Genomic DNA, 20,666 nt, shown 5'->3' with positions numbered 1-20,666 from the left:
CGCACCAGCGCTGCTCCCTGCCTTGTGCAGCGTGACAGTGCTTTCTGATTATTTTTTGGACAGCTTCTGTTTGGGGTGCGGATCTGCCTCGTTGCAGTGAGACAGCCCTTCCTGGGGAGCCTGATATTCCCTGGGGAGCTTTGGGGAAGGGAAGAGAGTAAAACTAAATAAAATATTTAAAGCAAAAAAAACCCCACAAACCCAACCCAAAAGCCTAACAGACCTGGAATAATATATGAAGGCAGAGCTTGGGGAATTGTGAATGGAGCAGCACTGTTGCCATGCTGTCCCGGCCCTGAGCAAAAAGAGGTCGTGTGTTGGTTTATGCGGGCTTTTAAAAAATAATAATAATCCACGGCGGAGAGCACTCAGGAGCCCCGTGGCTGTATCATCCTCCCCGTCCCTGCTTGCAAGGATTTTGTAGCTGTGGGGGGGAAAGGGCTTCCTGAGACAGCGTCTTGCATTTTGGAGCAGCTTTGGAGGTGCCTATGCAGTGCTCTCCCTGTGGAGAGTTTGTCAAAGTTTTTGGAGTGGGGATGGCAGCGTGTTGCGAACGGTGCAAGGTGGCAGCAGAACCCTTGGTGCTGCCGGGAGCAGTGAGGGTTTGCTGTTATGAGGCAGACCGGTGATGGGATGCAGGCAGGGAATTGCTGGGGAGAGGCTTTCTTCAGCAGCCTTTTGGGAAGGGATGAGCGGAACAGTATTTGTTGTGTCCACCCTAGAGAGGAGGAGGTTGTGGTGGTTGCGATGTGATAAAAGCTTGAGCAAGGCTATCTGGACAGTGGAAAATAGCACAAAACCTGTTGTGCCGGGAAAAAACAGTAGAAACATGGTTTGTCCAAAACACTAAGTGGGTAAGAGGGGCCAGGGAGGGAGCGAGGCATTTATTTTCGGGTGGATGTCAGAGATCTGTTTTTAACAGCATCCTTTTGTACTTCGTCTCGCAGCTGAGCATCTGGAGGAGATGTCCAAAGGGGAAAGGCTGTAACATGGAAGAAGCAGGATGGGGTGGTAGTTGGGGCTCTTCCAGCTTGCTGATGAGCCCATTGTCTCTGGGTGAGGTGATGGAGCTGTGGGCAGGGGAACACTGACCCCCGTAAAACAGCGATGCTTTGGGGGGAGTGGATTACAAAGGCAGGAGGAGGGGGAGCCTGGTAGGGTTGTGGGAGGCCAGGAGGGAGGCATCTGACAGCCTGACCACCCCATCATGGTGGACTGGTGCTCCCAGCTGTGCTGTCACCTTTTCCTGCATGGATCCCTTTTTGCACCTCGATTTATCTTTTTAGCATGGGGTGATGCCTTCTGCGAGCTGCTGTGCAGGCCCTGCCCAGGGAGTCTCTCATGGGGCAGGGGGTGGCTCTGGGCAATGCAAAGGTCCTGAAATCTTCTGTGTCGAAACATGAAACATCGCTACAGGGAAGCACATGGAGTCAAGCCGTCTCCTGGTAGTAGGTGAAAATACACCCTCCTCCTGCCCACCTTGATCCTTGCGGGCTTCTCAGGGCCACGCATCCCATGGGAGCACAGGGTGCTTTTGACGGGCCGGTAGTTCCTTGCAGGAGAAATTAAGCATCCCCCATCTGCTGGCTTTTGCCCAGAGAGGTCCCAGCCAGCAGTGGTGGGCTGGTGCTGGCATGTGGATGCTCCGCATCCGCGCTCTGCCCTGGCCCCAGCACCAAACCTCACTGATCTGCTCCGACCTGGTGTGGCTGAATCCTGCCTCCCAGGGCATCACCTCTGCCTGTACAGCAGAGATTGGCTTTTGCAGGAGATGCCGTGGCTCATATCCACGCTGTGGCTGGCTTGGGACGGTGACATGCAGCACTGTCTGTTCGTTGCCGAGATTGTGCTGCGTTTGCTTCTTTTTCGGTTGCACCCCCAAGCAGTTTAGGGAGGTTTGGGCCTGTGAGCTATTGGCTATGACAAACTGCTGGGAGCCGTCTCTGCTCCTGACCTCTTCCTGAGCAGCAGTGGGCTCATGGGAGCAGCCCTGGGCTCTGCGCTCGGGTCCAGCTCCTGGCTGGGACCTGTGTGGCCAGTGTGCCCCGGCCAGTGGGCAAGGGACAGGGCAGGGCTGGGCTTTGCTGCCTGCAGTGGGAAGGGATGGATGCTCCGGTGCCAGTGCTTGCAGTTTCTGTCCAGCCGCCTTATGATCTGATTATGTAAATGTCCCAGGAGCCGCAGGGAGCAGCAGCAAGCAAATAGAAATAAATAAATACATATGTAAATGAAAGAGCTTTGCTGAGAAGGTGACCTCCTCGCTGTGTGCTCTGGGTGCCTGCCTTGGCTGACTCAGGGTGCTTCTCTGGAGATCAGGAGGAGAAGGCAGCTCGGGCTGCTCCTGCATGAGTGATGCTTGGGATGATGGGGGAATATTTGGGCAGAGGCAGAGCAGGATGTGCCGGAACTTTGCATTACAGGTGAGGATCTGAAACACAGAGGGACTGACTATTGCAGGGCTTAAATTCAAGCTCAGACCTCTATGAGTCACGTGTTCGCTCTGCTCCCATCTGAACTTGGAAATCTCACATAACACTATGCTGGGTGAGACTCAGCGGCAGAGTTCAGCCTTGCCAGGACCAAGGCACGCCATGTCGGTGGGGCTGTGAGGAGCGACGAGGAGGATACGCAGAAAAGCGAGTCACAATCTGCCGTGGGGGAGGTGTGGGAGGTATGTAAAAATAAGAAGCAACAAATTAAAGGGATAATTAGAGGAATGAAGATGAAGAGCGCTGTGCAGAATTGCATAGACTCATCCAAGTTGCAGGGAAAGCTTCCGTCTCATAATTTAGCAGCAGACAGCAGGCAGGAGGGCTGTGTGGACACACTGAGGAAGCCACTTTGGGCATCAGGAAAAGCTTATGGGGCTGTGGGTGGTGCTAGAAATAGGTTTTTAATGGGAATGGGGTTTGCTACGGCAAAGCTCGGAGGTGGCTGAACTGCATGCGAGCATGCAATAGCTGCGCTCTTCTTTCGGCTTGCTTTGTGCTTCCTTAAGGGATGTGAGCATGGAGAGCAGCAGGGCTTGGGCTTGGCTGTGTGCTGCTCGTGGGTTAGTTTGCATTTTCTCAAGGTTTATGAGGAGCAGAGGTGGAGAAAGGCTCTGCCAGGCTGGCGCAGCCCAGGCAAGGAGGCAGCCAGGGCAGGGGTGCTGTGCTGAGCAGGCAAGGTTTCGTGAGGAGGGAGTCCTTCACAGCTGGCAGGGAGCAAGGGAGTTCAGCGACCCGAAGGACTCCACGCCTGCCCTTATGAGAGGCCATCGTGCTGGTGACTGCCCAAGCCCGTCACGTGGAGGATGCTGACACCTGCTTCGAGGCAGACTGACTTCCCCCCCCAGGTTTTCCTTTCCCATGGGAACAGACCCATCTGGAGCACCAGCACCCCAAGCCATCAGCAAAGAGCATTCTTCAATCCTCAGAACCTGCAGGGAGGGTTTTTAAGTATGTGAAACAGTGCTTGAACCAGAGGTGAGATTGATAACAACATGTGCTGCTTCTCCCCCAGGGAAGGTGGCAACAGGCTGTTCATTTAAGCTTCTCCGGCATGCCCAGCAGCATCCCAGAAGCTGCATCCTCCAGTCCAAGCAGCACTTTTTTCTGCAGAGTCCTCCGGGGCCATACTCTGGCTCAGCCGCAGTTAGGTGTGGCCCTGTGCCACGTGCTGGTGGCTCGAGGAGCAGCTGACCTCTCCCCACGGCCACGCTTGACTCCTGTAGACTTCTGAGTGGCGTCTGCCTGGCAGAGGTATCTGCTGGTGGGTGCTGTGGGTGGGTTTATGGAGGGTCTGAGCGCTGGACCCAGGGGGTTACAGCTCCTCAGTTGGTTTATTTGGAGACCTCCTGGGTGCCTGTGCTGTAGTGAGCTGCCTGGGTGAAAGATGCGCTTCCCCAGAGCCGCTCCTCTGCCTTCCCATGTCCCAGCTTCACTGCTGTTTTCGTGAAGCACTGGGTCTCCTCTGCCCCCATGGGGATGCTGCTGTGATTAATCTGTACTCCTAAAATTGTTTCCACATTAAACTGGGTTGATGTTGAGCGCATGCTCTGAGTGGCATCAGGTTTGCCAGAGCAGCCTCCAGACCAGTGTGTAATTTCTAATGGTTTATTTTAGCGATAGGTTAACTGCTGTATGTGTCTGTGTTTGCTTGCAAAACTGCTTACAGCTGGTAGCAAACAAGAGGCCCTGGCATCTCCCCGCCGGGGCTCAGACGCTGGGGTGACCACATGGTCAGGGTGATGCTACCGGTGCAAACCTGGACGGGTCCCAGCGTGGAGCTGGCTGATGACGTGGGTGGGTGTGCGATGCCATGTCTTGGGGTCTCCGAACCTGTCATGACACAGGCGGGACAACGGACCTGACCTCCTCTCTGCCTGCACAGCGCTCCCAGCAGCTGGGGCAGAGATGCTGAGCAGGGAGGGAATAGCAGCCTGCTGGGCTGCTCCCAGTGCACTCCAGTACAACCAGTGGGGCTGGAGGAGCCCTCCACCCTGCCCATCTGTATACTGCAGGGGTTAATTCAGGCACTGCAGTGAGCAAGTGCTGTCTTCAACTGCTGGATTTGCTTCCTTAGTGGCAGGGATTGCCCCCAGCTGCCCTCACTGGCCCCAAGCAGATGCTCTGCTGCCTAAAATCAGACCACCCTGCAGCAGGGCATGTTTCCTCTTCCCTGTGACTATTCCAATGGTGATTGCGCAGGAGGAGCCTGTTTTTGCATACCTGCACTGTAACGCGGCCTGTATTAATTATTTGTGCTGTACTAACAACATGTGCGCTGATCAGCGCATTGAAAACCATGTCACCGACCCAGAAAACCCCCGGTCTTGGGATTAAATCTTTAACCCAACCCTAATCCTCTTCGGATGAGAAAGCTGTGGCAAGAGGTCTATGTATCCTGGGCGTTTTTGCTGTGGATGCGCCACGCTGATGAATAAACTGGTGGGTGCCTTGCTGTTACCCGGGGGAGGTGGTGGAGCGTGACGGGTGTCACCCTGGGGTCCGTACCTGCCTGCATAGCTGGCAGAGTGGGGCTAGGGTCCAGGGGAGTGGAGATGTGGAGCCTGGCCCCTGCTCTCGGAGCTGCTACAACTTTCTCTGGAGCATCCTTTATTGCTTTTTTAGTTTAGAGGTGTGAGGGTTATCTCTGATCAGATCTGTCCAGACAGGCAGTGCCTTCCTCCAGCTCCCCTCATCATCATCATTCCCCATGGTTGCTGAGTCCTTCCAGCAGATTATATCATATGTGCGGGTGCTCATAGGATGCCTCTCGCAGCTCTGCCCTGCTGTTTTTTTTGCTGAGGGCAATAACTTCTCTATTGCAGCTTCAGAGGAGAGTTTCGAGCATTTCTGCCTGGGCAGCTGCTGGATCAACAGGGCTGCATGTTGGTGGGCTTAGCATGTCAGAGACGGGGATTGCACTGTCAGCAATGCCTGATGTTAATCAGCAGCTCTGCTGAACTGTGAGACAGCCCAGCCAGGCATTGCCTCTGATGTTAAAATGCAGCACTGTAACCAGGTGAGCCCTGCCCGTACCTTGTGTGATCCTCTGGCAGCTGCCCGCAACACACAGGCAGCTGCCACGTGTCTGTGCCTGGTGGTTATTGGCACCTTGGGGCAGGATGGGGACATGGGGAAGACAAATAGCAATGCATCGCTGGCTTAATCCCTTCTGGGGTTCTACCCCTGGTATTGCAAGGGTTGTGTTTGCCTCTTGCCTGGGCTTGATGCACCAAGGTGGTTCTCTCTGGCTCCTTCCTCCAGCATCTGTTGAAGGAGAAGGCACTGAAATGGCAGCACTGCTCTCCCATGGATTTACCCAAGAAGAAGTTGTGGCACCAGGAGACGAGTGGGATAGAGGAGTGCTGCCACCAGATGAGCTGCTAATGGCCACCACTGCTCCTACAGCACCTCTCGTACAGCAGAACAGTTTGCAAAGGCATTGCATGAGGCTGAAACTGAGGTACAAACCAAAGCAGCTTCCTCCAGATCCCAGGATCAGAGCTGCCTGCGGGCAATGCCAGCTGCTTGCTGCCACCGCAGCCGCCAGCCGTGCGGTTAGGAACAGATGCTCTTCCTGGAGTTCGCTCCATCGGGCAGATGAGAAAAGGAGGACCCAGCAAGAGCCTTATTAAATCTTTCTTTGTGAGAGCTGTTTGCAGGACAGAGCTCTCTGAGTGCACCAGCGCCAGGGTCAGGCCTCCAGGTCCGCTAAAAGTGGAGACCAGCCGCTCCCATGGTACGTTGGCTGTTCTGCTTTGCAGACTCCTGCAAGGGTCCCCATGCTGCTGTGGTGGTTTTCGGGGGTTTGGACAAGCGAAGACGAAGGAAGAAACTGCAGCAGCTGTCTGGAGGTACCTCCCTGAGGGGGAAGAGCCGATGCCAGGAGCTTCCCAGGGAGGTGATTTTTGGCACACGTGGCAGTGGTGAGGCCCTGCTGCTGGCCGGGGGGGTAAGAGCATCAACAGGGAAAGCTGAGTTTTGTACAATGAGTGTTGCCAAAGGAGGGTGGCAAAACCCTGCAAGGGCGTGATTCTGGGCTGGACACTCTGCAGCAGGAGGTCCCAGCACAAAGTCTCAGCTCCCCATGCATCTTCTATACTGGTCCCAGTGTGTCCTTGGCATGCTGCGGTGCCCTGACGAACCCTCCAGCACAGCCAGCGGAAGCTGCCGTGTGCTGCTTGGCAAGGTTTGGGGTGGAGAGGGGCAGTACTGCCAGTACGCCGAAGCATCCAGCAAACGCCTTAATTGCTTTTCCACCAGAGAACAATGCTTTGGAAACTGGACCCTGTGTCTTTCCTGGGCCACAGCTCCTGGTGGGCATCACTTTGGTTCATAACCTGTGGGCGGCGTTGGCTTGTTCCCCTTCTCAGAGCCAAGATGGTTCTCTCCGGCTCCTTCTTCCAGCATCTGTTGAAGGAGAAGGCACTGAAATGGCAGCACTGCTCTTCCATGGATTTACCCAAGAAGAAGTTGTGGCACTGGGAGATGAGTGGGATAGAGGGGTGCTGCCACCCATGATGAAAATTTCCTTTTATTGTGCCGAGTATGGGATTATTATGGATTCAGTAGCCTACATGAAGGCTGCATGGGTACGGGATTAGAGCCTGTTAACACAGCTGGGCTGGTGGATTTGCCACTGTTTCACACTAATCCTCTCTTTATTGCATGGGGTGGATTACATGTCCGTAATGGCACTTGCTTCCTGCAGCCGGGGTCTGGCTGTCATGCCAGTGCTGGCCCCAGACTGCCTCTGCTGCTTTGGACCTGGAGTGAGGTCCTCTTTGAGGAGGCTGGGCAAGGTGTGTTTGGTTGGTTAAGCAGTGCTGAGCCTGCCTGATGGCGGGGAGCACTGGTGTGTTTGTGGCCTTTAGGCAGATAGCCCGAAGTAACATGGTAAGGTAATAAAACTCCCAGAGACACAATCATGAGACCAGATGCGACCCCCACCCAAGTATAGATGTATCCATCTTGGACATCTCTGACTCTCAGGGAGTCCACAGTCCCCAGAGAGAAACAGGCACTGCTGGCGCATGAGGTGCCACCTGGAACAGGACCATTAGTGGTTTTGGGAGCACCTTGGGTGAGTGCTGGGGGTCTTGCTGAGATGCTGACATTGGCAGCATGCAGTGTGTGCTGCAGGTCACCAAGAGGCGGACTGGAGCCTGCTCTGCTCTGGTGTCTTCCCATTCCCTGTTGGGGCACTAATGAGCTTTTCCATGTCCATGCATTTCTGTAGGTCCCATTTTACCTGGATGTAAAGCTCCTTCTAATGTAACACTTAGAAGTATGGAAAGAAAAGCAATAGGGAGTGGGATGATTTTCAGCATCTAACTCACGCCTACTGTCCTCACAGGTCTTTATGCAATACCATCTCATTTTTTTGTGGTGGTGTGACCTCGCAAGGCTCAGCCCAGCACCTTCTTTCAGGCTGTGCTCTTGCCACCAGACCTGCCCCAGGGAGAAGCAGCTCTCACTGTGCCTGCATCCTCCTGCTTCAGACAGCCGGGATGCTTGTGAGCCAGCTGAGGGTCACTCCAAGGATTTGGGACAGATTGGCTGCTATTTAAGCAGTCTGTGTTGATCTGGAGTTTTCCTGTGCTGCTGCTTCTGGTGGTGTCCAGCCAGCCTGGCCTTGGGCCACCAGCACAGCTGTGGGTACCACTGCTGTTGTGGCAGATGACTACACTCAAAACCACGTCTCGTTGCAATCTGACTGTTTGTGTGAGATGACTTGGGATTCAGGCTGGCTCTATCCTTGTATTTTCCCTTTTGCTTTCTGCTCAGAGTATTTTGGTGGGGGGGAAGGACAAATTAACCCTCTCATGGGGCAAACACTCTGGCTATCTCACTGCTCTGAATCCAAATGGCTTATTTTTAAGCTGTGCCATGTGCCTGGATTGCTGACACAGTATGAATGTGTTCAGAGCTAAAAAGAGGATCAGAAATTCCCCTTCCCTTGGGGGGCTGTTTTGCAGTCAGCAGCAGCACAGATGTGTCCCAGGGTTTTGATGACTCCAGGAAGGAAGGGAGCACTTATCTCCGAGGCATCAGACTCATGCAAAATGGCAGGGCGTTCTTTCCCCTGATGAATGAAGTGATGGCTCTTGTTGTATAATTCACCATTGAAAAAGAGGTGATTGAACACATCTGGTGGTTGCCTTATCTTGTTGCTCCTGAGCAATGAAGTGGTCCTTGTCCCGAGCAGGCAAAGGAAGGGTCTGGTTGAGGAGCAGATGTCAATTCCAGAACAGCAAGCACTTCCCTGGTAGGTTTTCTTCCTCCCCAAAGGTTAGATCTGTGGGGCTGTTCCTCTGGGACGCTCAGGGCAGGTGGGACAGCAGGTTTGAGCATGTTCCCTCAGCACCCATCAGCATTGTGTTGGAGGTGGTGAAATGCTCAGCCGTGCTAGGACTTACCGGAGAGGATGTCATCCCCTGTAGTTCAGACCTTGGGGCAGAAATCTGGCACAGCCTTATGTGTTCATTCACACTTTCAAGCTAATTAACTTCATCTCTGTGTTCTTTGTGTCTAATACTGACTGTTTGCTCCTGTTGACGAACCAGGAGTGCTGCCGCTATGCAAAGGTGCCCATGGGCATGTGACACCACCACCTTGGCAGGACACAGCTGACCTTGGGTGCTCGTTTTCAGCTGCATAAATAATCCGCAGGCTGTTAATGACATTCCTATTATCCTGCAACAAGCTGTGAAATCTGGTATATTTGCTGTGACAAATGTATGAAAGGTGCTAAATTTGCCCATCGCAGCAGTGGCTGCAGACCACAGAGCTGACGGCACTATGCCTTGTCTCCTGCTCCTCGGCACGGTCTTGATGGCACCTTGCCTCTTCCTCCAGGGGATTTTGCAGGAGCTTCAGTGTTGCTTTTCCACAAAAACACACTCTTTTGGCCACTTTGGCTGTGCCTCCTTATCTTCACAGTGATTTACAGCCTCACCATCTAATGCTGGATTAGGAGCTGCTACAACAACTTGTTCTAGCCATGGAGGAGAAGAGGAGAAGCCACCTCTGTCCCTCCTGCCACCTGGTCGCAAGTAACACTGGGTTTCCCTGGGACTTCGCACCTGTACTGCAGATGGATGGAGCTTGCTTTTATCTTTAGTTGCTGGTGATCTGCCAGAATTGCAAGACGACAAGGTATAAACACTGGCTGGGATGTTCAGAGGTGTTGAAGCAGCCCTGCTTCTTAGCCTTGCCACCTTCTTAGTTATTTTCAAACAAGCTTGCTTGTGGAACGGGAGAGCATCTTGGCCACTGCTGCCCAACCTTGACTTCGTGCTGTGACGATGCTGAGAAATGGTCAGGTCTCTGGGCTGCAATGCTGGCAGCTGGACTTTGGGACTCCATCCAGCTCTGGCTCTGTAGCAAAAACTGGGACATGTTGTACCACCTCTTGTACTCTGTCATCTTGTCTGTATGTGGGAAGGCAGCAGCTGGGGTGGCAGAGGATTAAAATCAATATCCTGGTGGGGTGTGGGAATGGGCACAGCATCCTCTGCTGGTCCCTCTCCTCCTGCTTGCTGGAGGGTTGCTCATGGGGAGGCCTTTGAGGAGGGCAGCACAGACAGTTTGTGCAGGCAGGGTAGGATGGGAGGGGGAAATCACCTTTTTTTTTTTCTCCAGGAGACACTGAAAGCAGCCAGCTGCCCTTGTAATGGACCCCACTCCATGGTGTTAGCAGGTGGCTCCCTGAAACCCTGCATGCACAGCACCGCAGTGCCCTGTCTCTGCCTGGTTGGGCTGGCGGTAGGAGCAGCCCCATTGTGCGGGACCAGAGCAAACGTTGGTGCTGCCTGAACGCTGTGTGCATCCAGATGCTGCTAAAATGCAGCAGCTGTGTCGTGGCGGTGATGGCTCAGGGGGACGTGGGCATATGGGGTGTGACCTGGTCTCCCTCCACGCTGCAAGGAAGCTGTGGGGTGGGTAAGCTCTGCAGATGATGATGGGGATATCTATACGAAGGCTGTACTCTTAGACGCGCTTCGCCTTGACACCCTGGCCATATAACTCACTGGGGAATTGCTTTTCTTTTGCTTTCATCCTGCAAACTGGTGGCTGTGCTCTCCTTTGCAGTATGTTCATCAAGGAGCCTCTTGCCTGCTAACCTTTGCAAGGATGGCCTGCATCCCTGCACCAGTATAACGTGGATTTGTGGCTGTGTCTTGCTTACAACCCAGATGAGGTTCAGCTGTAACTAAAGTTAGCTGCTGCTCTGTAAGAGTTTTATAAGCTGGACTTTGAGGCATTGATCCTGCTCAGGGCCTGCAATTGTTTGCATCTTTGAAGGGGGGGTGGATAATGAAATGAATGAGCGATGACTTAGGATGCTGGATTTTCATCGGGGTTTGTGTCCCCTGCCCTCACATTAATCTGTGCCAGGACTGGCCTGAGGCATCCGCTTGTGCCCCTCCGGTGTCACCAGCGGGAGGTCACCAGCAGGGGCCATCCCTTTGCTCCTTGGCTGCCTGCAGAGGGAGGATTGCTGCTGCTGAAAACAGCTGCCTACCTTTATCCCGGGCAGTTTGCAATGTCTGTGCTGATGGGGACAACGTGATGCAACCCACCGATGGAGGTAGGAAGCTGTGATGCATATGAGCAGTGAAGCAGAAGGTCTGGGCTCCCCCCAGGTGCTCCCAGTCCCTGTTTGAGGGAAGAACTTGGGGGGTAGTTAGGTGGCTCCCTGGCACTTCTGCCCCTGACTTCTCCTGAAACAGGAGAAGGCAGAGGGATGATGAGGGTGAGCAGCTTATGGGTGCTTTCAGCCTGAATCCTGAGTGCTGGCTGAGCTGTTGCAGCAGGGTCAGTGGCATAGGAGGGGAGCGGAGCCTGGATTCATCCCAGCGCAGTGCAGAGCAGTGAGCCAAACCTGTTCGAGGTCAGGACTTGGCAGAGTCGGGGCACAAAGGGATTTATCTCCTTCCCTGGGTCAGAGCTTGTCCTGGGACCTTGTCACGCCATCTCCTGCTGCAGCCGGTCCCCCTTGGCTGCCCCAGTGGGTCGGTGTGCGGCAGCATTGCTCTTGGTGCTGCTTTGGGCATGGCTGGAGCATGGATGGGTGTCCCAGGGCACTGCTGGTGTGGTTGGGGCAGTGACAACAGGGAGTGTATCTCCCACTCTTCATCTCCTGTGAGGAAGGGACACACTGAGCTGCACCTCCGCCTCTTCTATCTGGGCTGGATCCTTCCCTGAGAAGAGACAAACCCCTGGGAGTCTCCCAGCTCTTGGTGTCCTCCATGGGGTCCCTGTCAGCAAGGACGGACCCCTGGGGTGCCGGTGCTGTGTCAGGGTTTCCCGGCAGCTGCGTGTCAAAAAGCTTTTGCAGTCACAGCGGCTGAGATTCAGGGCGATTTGTGCAGAGACGGGAAGCTGCTCCCTGTTTTGCTTGCACCCTGCACCAAAGCAGCACAGTGGCTGTTGGAAATCCAGCGGCTGCTGGATCCCTGCAGCAGCAGCAATGCCTGAGCCTCCTGTGCCACTCTGCAGAGAGTGGATTTGCAGTTCTTGCTTGCGAACATCCAAGAAAACCAGAGGGCTGTGGGGAGATCCCTCTTTGCAATTACTAGCTCTCCCTTGCCGGGATGCCCATGGTGCTGAGCACATGCCTGCTAATGGTGTGTGACAGCTGACACTAAAAAGCCCAAGGATTAAATCCTGCCCTGGGCTGTGCACGGGTGTCTGCCAGCCGCCCTTGTATTAACAGAAGCTTTGCAGAGCACTGCAGGATCCCCAGCTACCCCCTGGCCTGTAGCTGGTGCAAGCTGGGTGTTGCTGTTTTGGGTGCAAGCAACAATGGGTGATGGCCTGACTTGTTTCACCCATTTGCAGAGGAACGATCAGAAATTTGATGCTAGGTGCTGTGCCTGTGAAAGCCCCATCCCAGGGACTGCAGAGTCTGACTGGTTTCGGAAAATCCTAGAGCAGGTATTTCATGTGCCTCTTGTGCTGCTGGGAGCACGCTGGTATCACCTGTGGGCCTGATCCTGGGCAACTGTGTGTGGGGTGTTGCAAATCCTGCGCTGGGGTTGCTGGTGGGAGGATCTGGGCTTTGAAGCAGCGGCTCTGGGCCTTCTCCTGCCACCCACCCCAGCTTCTGCTGCGGATCTGCGTGGGGGAAGGCACGTGGAGAGCATCCCACTGTTGTGCTGCCTCCTGCTCTGGCTGTTGCACTTGGTGAACGTTGCTCTTCCTTCCTCCCTTCCCTGCACGGCCACTCACGGCTCAGGATCTCATCATCCCCAAACGCACACCTGGCAGGACATCCCCCTTTCCAATACTGTCTGCCACTTGCCTTCACTCCTGTCTCCTCCAGGACCATTTTCCTGGCCACATTTTCTTGCTCCACAGTGGCACCAAACAGCCCTAGGAGCTGGTGGTGCTCAGCTAGTTGGAAAAAGCATCTCAGTGATGCATATCATAGAATCGTTTAGGTTGGAAAAGACCTTTAAGATCATCCAATCCAACTATTAACCTAAAACTACCAAGTCCACCACTAAACCAATTAAGCCTCACCAGTGCTGAGTGCAGGGGGACAATCACCTCCCTGCTCCTGCTGGCCACACTATTCCTGATACAAGAGCCCAGATGCTGTTGGCCTTCTTGGCCACCTGGGCACACTGCTGGCTCATGTTCAGCCGGCTGTCAACCAACACCCCCAGGTCCTTTTCAGCCAGGCAGCTTTCCAGCCACTCTTCCCCAAGCCTGTAGCGTTGCATGGGGTTGTTGTGACCGAAGTGCAGGAGCTGGCACTTGGCCTTGTTGAACCTCATACAATTGGCCTCGGCCCATCGATCCAGCCTGTCCAGGTCCCTCTGCAGGGCCATCCTACTCTCAAGCAGATCAACACTCCCACCCAGTTTGGTGTCACCTGCAAACTTACTGAGGGCACACTCAATCCCCTCATCCAGATCGTTGATAAAGATATTAAACAAGGCTGACCCCAAAACGGAGCCCTGGGGAACACCACTTGTGTCACTGAGAGTGGTGGTGAAGCCATCCCAACCTGGAGCAGGGAACCCAGCTGACTGGTCCTGGAGGAGCCTTGTGAATGGTTTTCTTCTGGTTTTGTTTCCCCCAGGAGCAGTGTGTCCTCCCACACTGAGCAGCAGTGCTGCGCTGGCATGCCAGCTCCCATGTGGTGCGTCTGTGCGCTCCTTCCTGCATCCTGGGGGGATGGGGACAGCATGTGGTGTCAGGTTTTGCTGGAATAGGAAGGTGTGCCCAAGGGGAAGGTGCAGCTCTCTGTGCTTCTGCCGCTGTAACCAGAAGTAAGTTGCATCACATCCTTCGGTGGAAGGCAGCAGACAGCAGTGTTTTAATTGCTGCTGCTGACAGCTGGGGAGGATGCGGCCTCGAGGATGTTGGATTGTGGCCATGTTTGAGGTTTTTTTGCCTTGGGGAAAGGTCAGTGCGGCTCCTCGCTGAAGCTGGTGCCATGTGAACAAACGCTGTAACTCAGTGGCTGGTGGTCTTGGTTTGTCATCAGCAAAGGTGAGGATGGCCAAAACAGCCTTGGCCAAGGTGGGGTTTTGTTTGAGCTGCTGAAGGGACTGGGGTTTCCTGCTGGGTGGTGAGCCAGGATGGAGCCGAGATGTGGCTGAGACATCTGGGGCTGAGACCTGGCTCCTTGTGGACCATGGAAGCAACCATGGGGGTTGAGGAAAACCAGACAGCCAAGCCTGAGATAAGGGCTGGGATTCATTTCCCTTTGATATCCATCTCCCTGGGGGAGATGGCCATGTCTGAGCTACTCTCCCCTGGCTCCCTGCAGCCCTGGGGAGCTCATGGGCTGGTGCTGTGGTGCTGCCCCTGCTCTGCACTGGAGGTCTGGGGCACGTTTTGGCTCAGGAATGAGCTCTGTCGACAGAGTTGGTGGTAGAAAAATACACTGTGAAGCCTGTTCAGTGCTACTCTCACCTCTGGCAAGCATCCCTGTGAAACTGCACTGTCTGGCTCTAGAAACTATAAAACCAAATTAATAACTTTAATTTGTTTGGCTATTGCTGGCAGCTGGGGGGCTGGGCTTGGGGGATTTTTCTTGCAGGATGTTCTCCTGTTACCACCCTTGGCATCGCTTCTCTTCCAGTGAGCAAACGTGACGCTTGCCTGGGTTGACCCGGATGCTTTGTGAGTGCGGTGGTTTAGATCAGACCACGGGCAGGGCGCTTGTGCCAGTCTCTGAATTACAGAGGAAGAGGCTGCAGAAAAGGTGGCCTGACAGTCTTTTGAAAACAGAGAATAAACCCTGCACATACCCCAGGTGGCCCCTAAATCCGCAAGGGCACAAGTTGTGGGATGCTGGCAGGAACAAGCATCATCTGAAGCTGCTGCATGGAGGTACCGCTGCCTCTGCTGGGGTCTGGGGCAGCACAAGGACCATCCTGGTCATCTTCCCAAAACCTCCCCATGCTCGGTGGAGAAAGTCTGCAATGCCGCTGGCCACTTCTCCATCGCGTGGATTTTTTTTTATATGGCTGTAAATGAAGCCTCTTGGTGCAGATTTCCCTTTGGGATACAGCATGGATCCTCCGCGAAGCTCAGCAGCCTTGGGGTAGGAGGACCCAAGGTTTTATCTGCTGTGATTTTTATTTAGGACATTGATTTCTGTTGACTGATAGAGCAATTTCTCCTCCGCCATCCTGTGGCTCCCAGCTCTCTGGTGATGCGCTGCAGGGCTGCCTTCACGTGGCTTCTCTCTAATTACCTCCTTTTCCCTTAATTTACCATTATACCTTACAAACAGCATTTAGTTGCAGCAGGATAATTACAGGTGATCTCCTAGTGCATCGTTTTAAAACGCTCAACCCCCTGAGCTGGGGACAGCCGCCAGTTTCCATCCTCGGTGCCAGCGAGCTGTGCCAAAATGGGTATTTCTGTGCCCGCTGCGTGTGGGCTGCTTGCAGAGAGGGACCTTCGGAACAGATAATGAGCTTTGCGGGGCTGGGAAGGTCATGGCTGCTATCTCAGTACTTGCCCTTGTGGTTTCATCCTCTTATCGCAATGCATCAGCGTAATAAAAGAAGCCAGAGTGCCAGCTTGGGGCATGGGTTAGTTTTAACTGGCAGGAGGCTTCAGCTTGAAGCTGGGTATGAAGGCATCAGGGCAGGGTCTGCATGCAGGCTTTGTGGCCGTGGCTGGCTGCCAGTGGGGCTTTTCAGGGTGGGGAGAGGAGCTGAGTTGTTTCTGGAGAACGAGGTGAAAATGTGGCGTGAAGCACCCTGAAAAATCGGCACTCTCATGTCTCCCTGTGCTCATCCATGCAGCCCCGTGGGGTCTGTGGGGCTCACATGAGGAGGAGCTGGGTGGTCCCTGTCAGGCTGGGGGGATGTAGGATGGGAGCACAGCAAGGAATCTGGGGGGACAGGACCCTGACATCTCACTGCATCCAATCAGAGAAATGGCAAAGCGTGGGGACCTGCCACGTTGCTCCAAGCTTGCAGGAGCCATGTTGCCCATTGTGGCACTGAGGGGCCTCAGCCCCTCTCCTTTCCTGGGGCGATTTCCACCTGTTCTTCTGGCTAACGATACAGCCTTAATGCCATTGCAATGTGGTGCTTGCAGGGGAGAATTTATTGAGCTCAGGCAGGTAGGTATCTCCATCGGTGTGACAGCACCACCGAGTTGCTTCCTAGAGTTGCTGATGGCCACAAATGGAAATCCAGAGGCTGAGAAGCTGACGCCATAGGACAAACCCATGTTCAGAGCTTGCAAACACTTTTTTGCTGAATTATTTCTGCCTAGCAAAACCACATATGAGTGTGTCTCATTAGAGAGCCTTAATGATGCTGAAGACTGATGTTTGTCGGAGCTTGCCCTTGGGACAGCTGCATATACCTGTCCACAGTGGAAAAAATAGCAGGTTTGCAAAAGCGTGGTGTAAGGGTTTAAATTCACCCTGGCCAGTTTGGTGCTGGGACTGATCCTGCAGAAACCTGCCTGTGGACTGAGCTCTGTGCAGTCAGAGCAGGTGGGAGTAATAGGGGATGGAGATAACACAAATGTAGGTGTCATGCTTTAACCCCAGCTGGCAACTAAGCACCACACAGCCACTCACTCACCCTCCCACTGCCCCTGGTGGGATGGGGGAGAGAATTGGGGAACAAAAAAGTAAACCCCATGGGTTGAGATAAAGGCAGTTTAATAGGACAGCAAAGGAAGAGAAAATAATAATAATGACAATAAAGGAATATACAAAACAAGTGATGCACAATGCAGTTGCTCACCACCCGCTGACCGATGCCCAGCCAGTCCCCAAGCAGCGATCACTGCCCCCCCAGCCACCTGCCCCCAGTTTATATACTGAGCATGACATCATATGGTATGGAATAGCCCTCTGGCCAGTTTGAGTCACTTGTCCTGGCTGTGCCCCCTCCCAGCTTCCTGTGCACCTGGCAGAGCATGGGAAGCTGAAAAGGTCCTTGACTTAGTGTCAGCACTACTTAGCAACAACTAAACCATTAGCGTGTTATCAGAATTATTCTCATACTAAATCCAAAACACGGCACTATGCCAGCTACTAGGAAGAAAATTAACTCTATCCCAGCCAAAACCAGGACAGGAGGGTCAGGTCCTTCCGTGTTGCAGATTTTAGAAAGCAGGAGAAACCAGAGGTGAGTATAAAGCAAAACAGCTTTTTAAATATGATGGGTTACACTGTTCTTTTTTTTTCCAAAGGACAGGGGCAAACTCGTGTTTGTCCTTCGTTTATCTGATGCGAATTTGGTTCCCACCTCTTCCCACAACCAGGGGGCTTCTTGAGGTGAGGCTGGGGATGATCGTGAGCTCCCAGGGGATGTGGTAGTGTTCAGGGTGTCACTGGAAGCACACACACCCACCTCCTGCATTTTTTTTTCTTATCCTGGGATATTTTTTCCCTCTGCTTCGTGCTTCTTTGCCTAAAATATGAAATCCTGATGCTTTGTGTCACTTTTCTGGAGATTCGTTTCTGATGTTATTAAAGGAAAAACTTCTTTCCCTGGATGAGACTCCAGTCCTGCTCCGATCCAAAGGAGAGGTTTGATGAAGAGCTGATGAATTGGAGCTTTTCTTGGACAAATCCTGATAAAATCAAGCCAGGTCATGGAAGCTGAAGCCCTGAGCCTGTTGCTTGATATTCAGGTGCCACCTGCAGCCCAAATTTAGAGTAACCTGCCAAGAGCTGAATAAATCACATGTGAAATCCAAGTAGATGGAAACATAGAAAATAACTGAGTCCTGGGGATGGTTAGAAGTCTGTTAGACATTCAAAACTCTCTGGTTTTAGTCCTTTTGAATAGTTTTGAGTTTTTCAGGCCAGCGTTTATCTAAAGAGGACCTGCCTTGGTATGCTGGTGAGTTGGAGCTAGCTGAAGCACAACCACAGTTAATCTGCTTGCAAGTTGCCAGCCTGCCTCCAGACTCCTGTAGAATTTCCATTAAAATCTTATTTTCCTACTTTTAAATGTAAGTAGTTTAGCGCATCCCAACTTGCAGAGATTTAGGGAGGGAGGAGGAGGTGCAGCCCTACCTCTGTGCTCAGCTTCATGTGGGGTTGATCACAAAGGAAGCAGCAAAGCCGAGGGGATTCCGTGTTTCAGTCTAATATAAAAAAATAATCTAAAAATAGAGCTCTGAGGGCTGGCTCTCTCTTGTCAGACAATAGAAAGGCAGCTTGTGGGAGCTGGCAGCATCCTGTCCCAAAGCGGATGTCCTGTGCCTTGAAATCTCCCACTGGGCATCTGGCACACCCGGGGATGGGCGATGCCTGCAATCACAGTGATGCTGAGGGGGAGCTTGGGGGGCTGCAGTGGTGGTTAATGCCACTGAGGGGTTCTCCTATCAGCCTAGGTTGCGGTGTCCCAGCTGTCCCCTGCCTGGAGGCACAGGACGGGGACGCTGTGCATCCTACAAGGCATCGCTTAGTGCATCCTGTGAGCCCTCCTTCCCTTGTGCCTAGCGCACCTGCATGTGTCCCTGTGGCTGGTGGGTCCCAAGGGCCCATTATTGAAAGGAGAGGGCTTTTGGCCACAGCGAATGTGTTACGGGCGCCAGGCCAGGCTCTTTGCTGTCTGCTGGGCTGTGCAGCTCTGGGGAGGAGCTGGGCATCCTCCATCTCTGCCTCCTTGGAGCAAAGGGCTCTCTGGCTGCCAGCTTGAGCATCCTCTCCTCTCTGTGGCTGTCACCCTGGGGACCACTGTCCTGTCCAGCTTCTCATTTGCAGGTCTGGGGATGGAGGTGGCTGCTCGAGGTTTCAGGGCATAGCGAAGGGCTGGGCTTGGCTGAGGTTTGTGTGAGCCCAGTGTGGGCTCTCGGGGACTGGCGATGGGGCTGGGGACAGGAACAGGCTGTGGGGCTGGGGCATGGTGAGCCGGGCTGCTGTGGGAGATGGGACATCACAAAGGCTTTGTAGATTCAGAGCAGTTGTCCATGTTGCAGCCATCCCCTTGGAGATGTTTCAGGTTTGGATGGTCAGACTTGAACTGATCTTTGCCCTGTGGATACAGGGCATTGTGCAAAGCTCTGGGGTCCTGGGGGAGGAGGAGGGGGAGTGGTGGGGGGCTGGCTCCATGGTGAGCTCCTGGGCCATGAGGGCTGTGCTGGTTGCTGACACGTCACTTCCTCCCCTCCAGGCTTGCCGCGATTTCCTGGACTTAGCCGAAACTCACAGCCGAAAATGGCAACGGGCGCTGCAGTATGAGCGGGAGCAGAGGATCCGTCTGGAGGAGACCATTGAGCAGTTAGCCAAGCAGCACAACAGCTTGGAGCGAGCCTGTCGCGGAGCCCCTGGCCTGTCCTCCAGCAGCACTGGCATCACCAGTACTGCTAAGGGTGAGCACCAGCGGGCTGGGCTGCAGGGCCAGGGCTGGGTGCTGTTACGGGGGCAGAACCCTGCGGGAAGCCCTGGATGGATGGGGGCTTTCTGGTCGATTGCTCCCACTGAGTCAGCAGCAATGGGAAGGATGCCCTGTATGCCTGTGACTTTTTTAATGGATCCCATTATGCCATAATTGTCCCTAATTGTCCTGTTGTTCCTTGCTTGGGGACTTAGATGTCCCCAAGATGTGGATGCAAGTGAGGGCTGTGTCCCCAGCTTGCTCGTGCTGTTTCAGAATATTTCAGTAGCTTTAACCCTCACCAGCTGGCACATCTCTGGCTGCTGGAGGGCAGCTGTGGTGCTTGGAGGAAGCCCAGGATTCTCTGGCGCTGTCACATTCCTGGCTGTGCAGGGTGGCAGTGGCACAGCAGGAGCTCATTTGCTGGTTGCAAGAGTTACTGAGTGCTAAAATCTAACAGCTTTGCATATTTGTGCCAAATCTCATTCCCTGCAGGAGGCATTAGTTACAGCCTGGTAGCAAAAAACTGCAAATAATGCCTTGTCTTATTTTTAAGGGATATATGGACTCAAGGGAGAGCATAGTGGCTGTTGTGGGGGTGATGGCAGTGCCAGGCGCTGCCCTTGTTCTCATATGGCCTCAAGTAAATGGCTTCAAGTTGCACCAGGAGAGGTTTAGATTGGATATTACGAAAAAATTCTTCACAGAGAGAGTAGTCAAGCACTGGAACAGGCTGCCCAGGGAAGTGGTTGAGTCACTATCCCTGGAGGTATTTAAAAGACATGATGCTCAGGGACGTAGTTTAGTGGTGGACTTGGCAGTGTTAGGTTAATGCTCAGGCTTGACGATCTCAAGGGTCTTTTCCAACCTCAATGATTCTGTGGCGCAGCTGGGGAGGGCAGAGGGGAAATTGCTGTAGGGACAGGCACAAATCTGGCCCTACCCCGTTGCAAGGGGTGACCCTGCTCCTTTGGAGGAGTGTGGGAATGATGCAGGGAAGGAGGTTGCCAAACCCTGGCAGGAAGCCGAGCCAACTGCTGAGCTGGATGGGCTCCTGCAGCAAGGTGGCTGGAGTTGGCGTGGCTTTCTGGTCCCTCCGTGTGACCTCAGCAGCGCTGTGTTGGAGACCTGCGGCATCCCCCTTGCTGGAGCAACAGTACCACCCAGAGGCCCTGAGATAGGTGGTCAGCTCTGCCATGTGCCCTGCACTGTTGTGGCTGCTTGACTGCTCGGCGCAGCTGCTCGAGTGGTGGTTTTGTGGTGGCAGAGCGGTGAAGCCCGTAGTGAGGCTGCACTTGGGGAGCAATGCAGCAAGGGCAGGAGCAGGGAAGCTGCACCAGGTATCAAA

General features: G+C 53.8%; 1 protein-coding gene across 1 annotated transcript in view; it reads left to right on the top strand.

Moving 5' to 3' along the window:
* Positions 1-20,666, top strand: part of OSBP2 (oxysterol binding protein 2) — a 130,145-nt gene that overhangs the window by 94,845 nt on the left and 14,634 nt on the right. The window contains 1 exon segment of the mRNA XM_075718307.1: positions 19,115-19,313. Coding sequence (XP_075574422.1) covers positions 19,115-19,313 — 199 coding nt within the window.

The sequence above is a fragment of the Pelecanus crispus genome, chromosome 11 (genome assembly GCF_030463565.1).
Source record: "Pelecanus crispus isolate bPelCri1 chromosome 11, bPelCri1.pri, whole genome shotgun sequence".
Lineage (NCBI taxonomy): Eukaryota > Metazoa > Chordata > Aves > Pelecaniformes > Pelecanidae > Pelecanus > Pelecanus crispus.
This window is presented reverse-complemented; position numbering and strand designations above follow the sequence as displayed.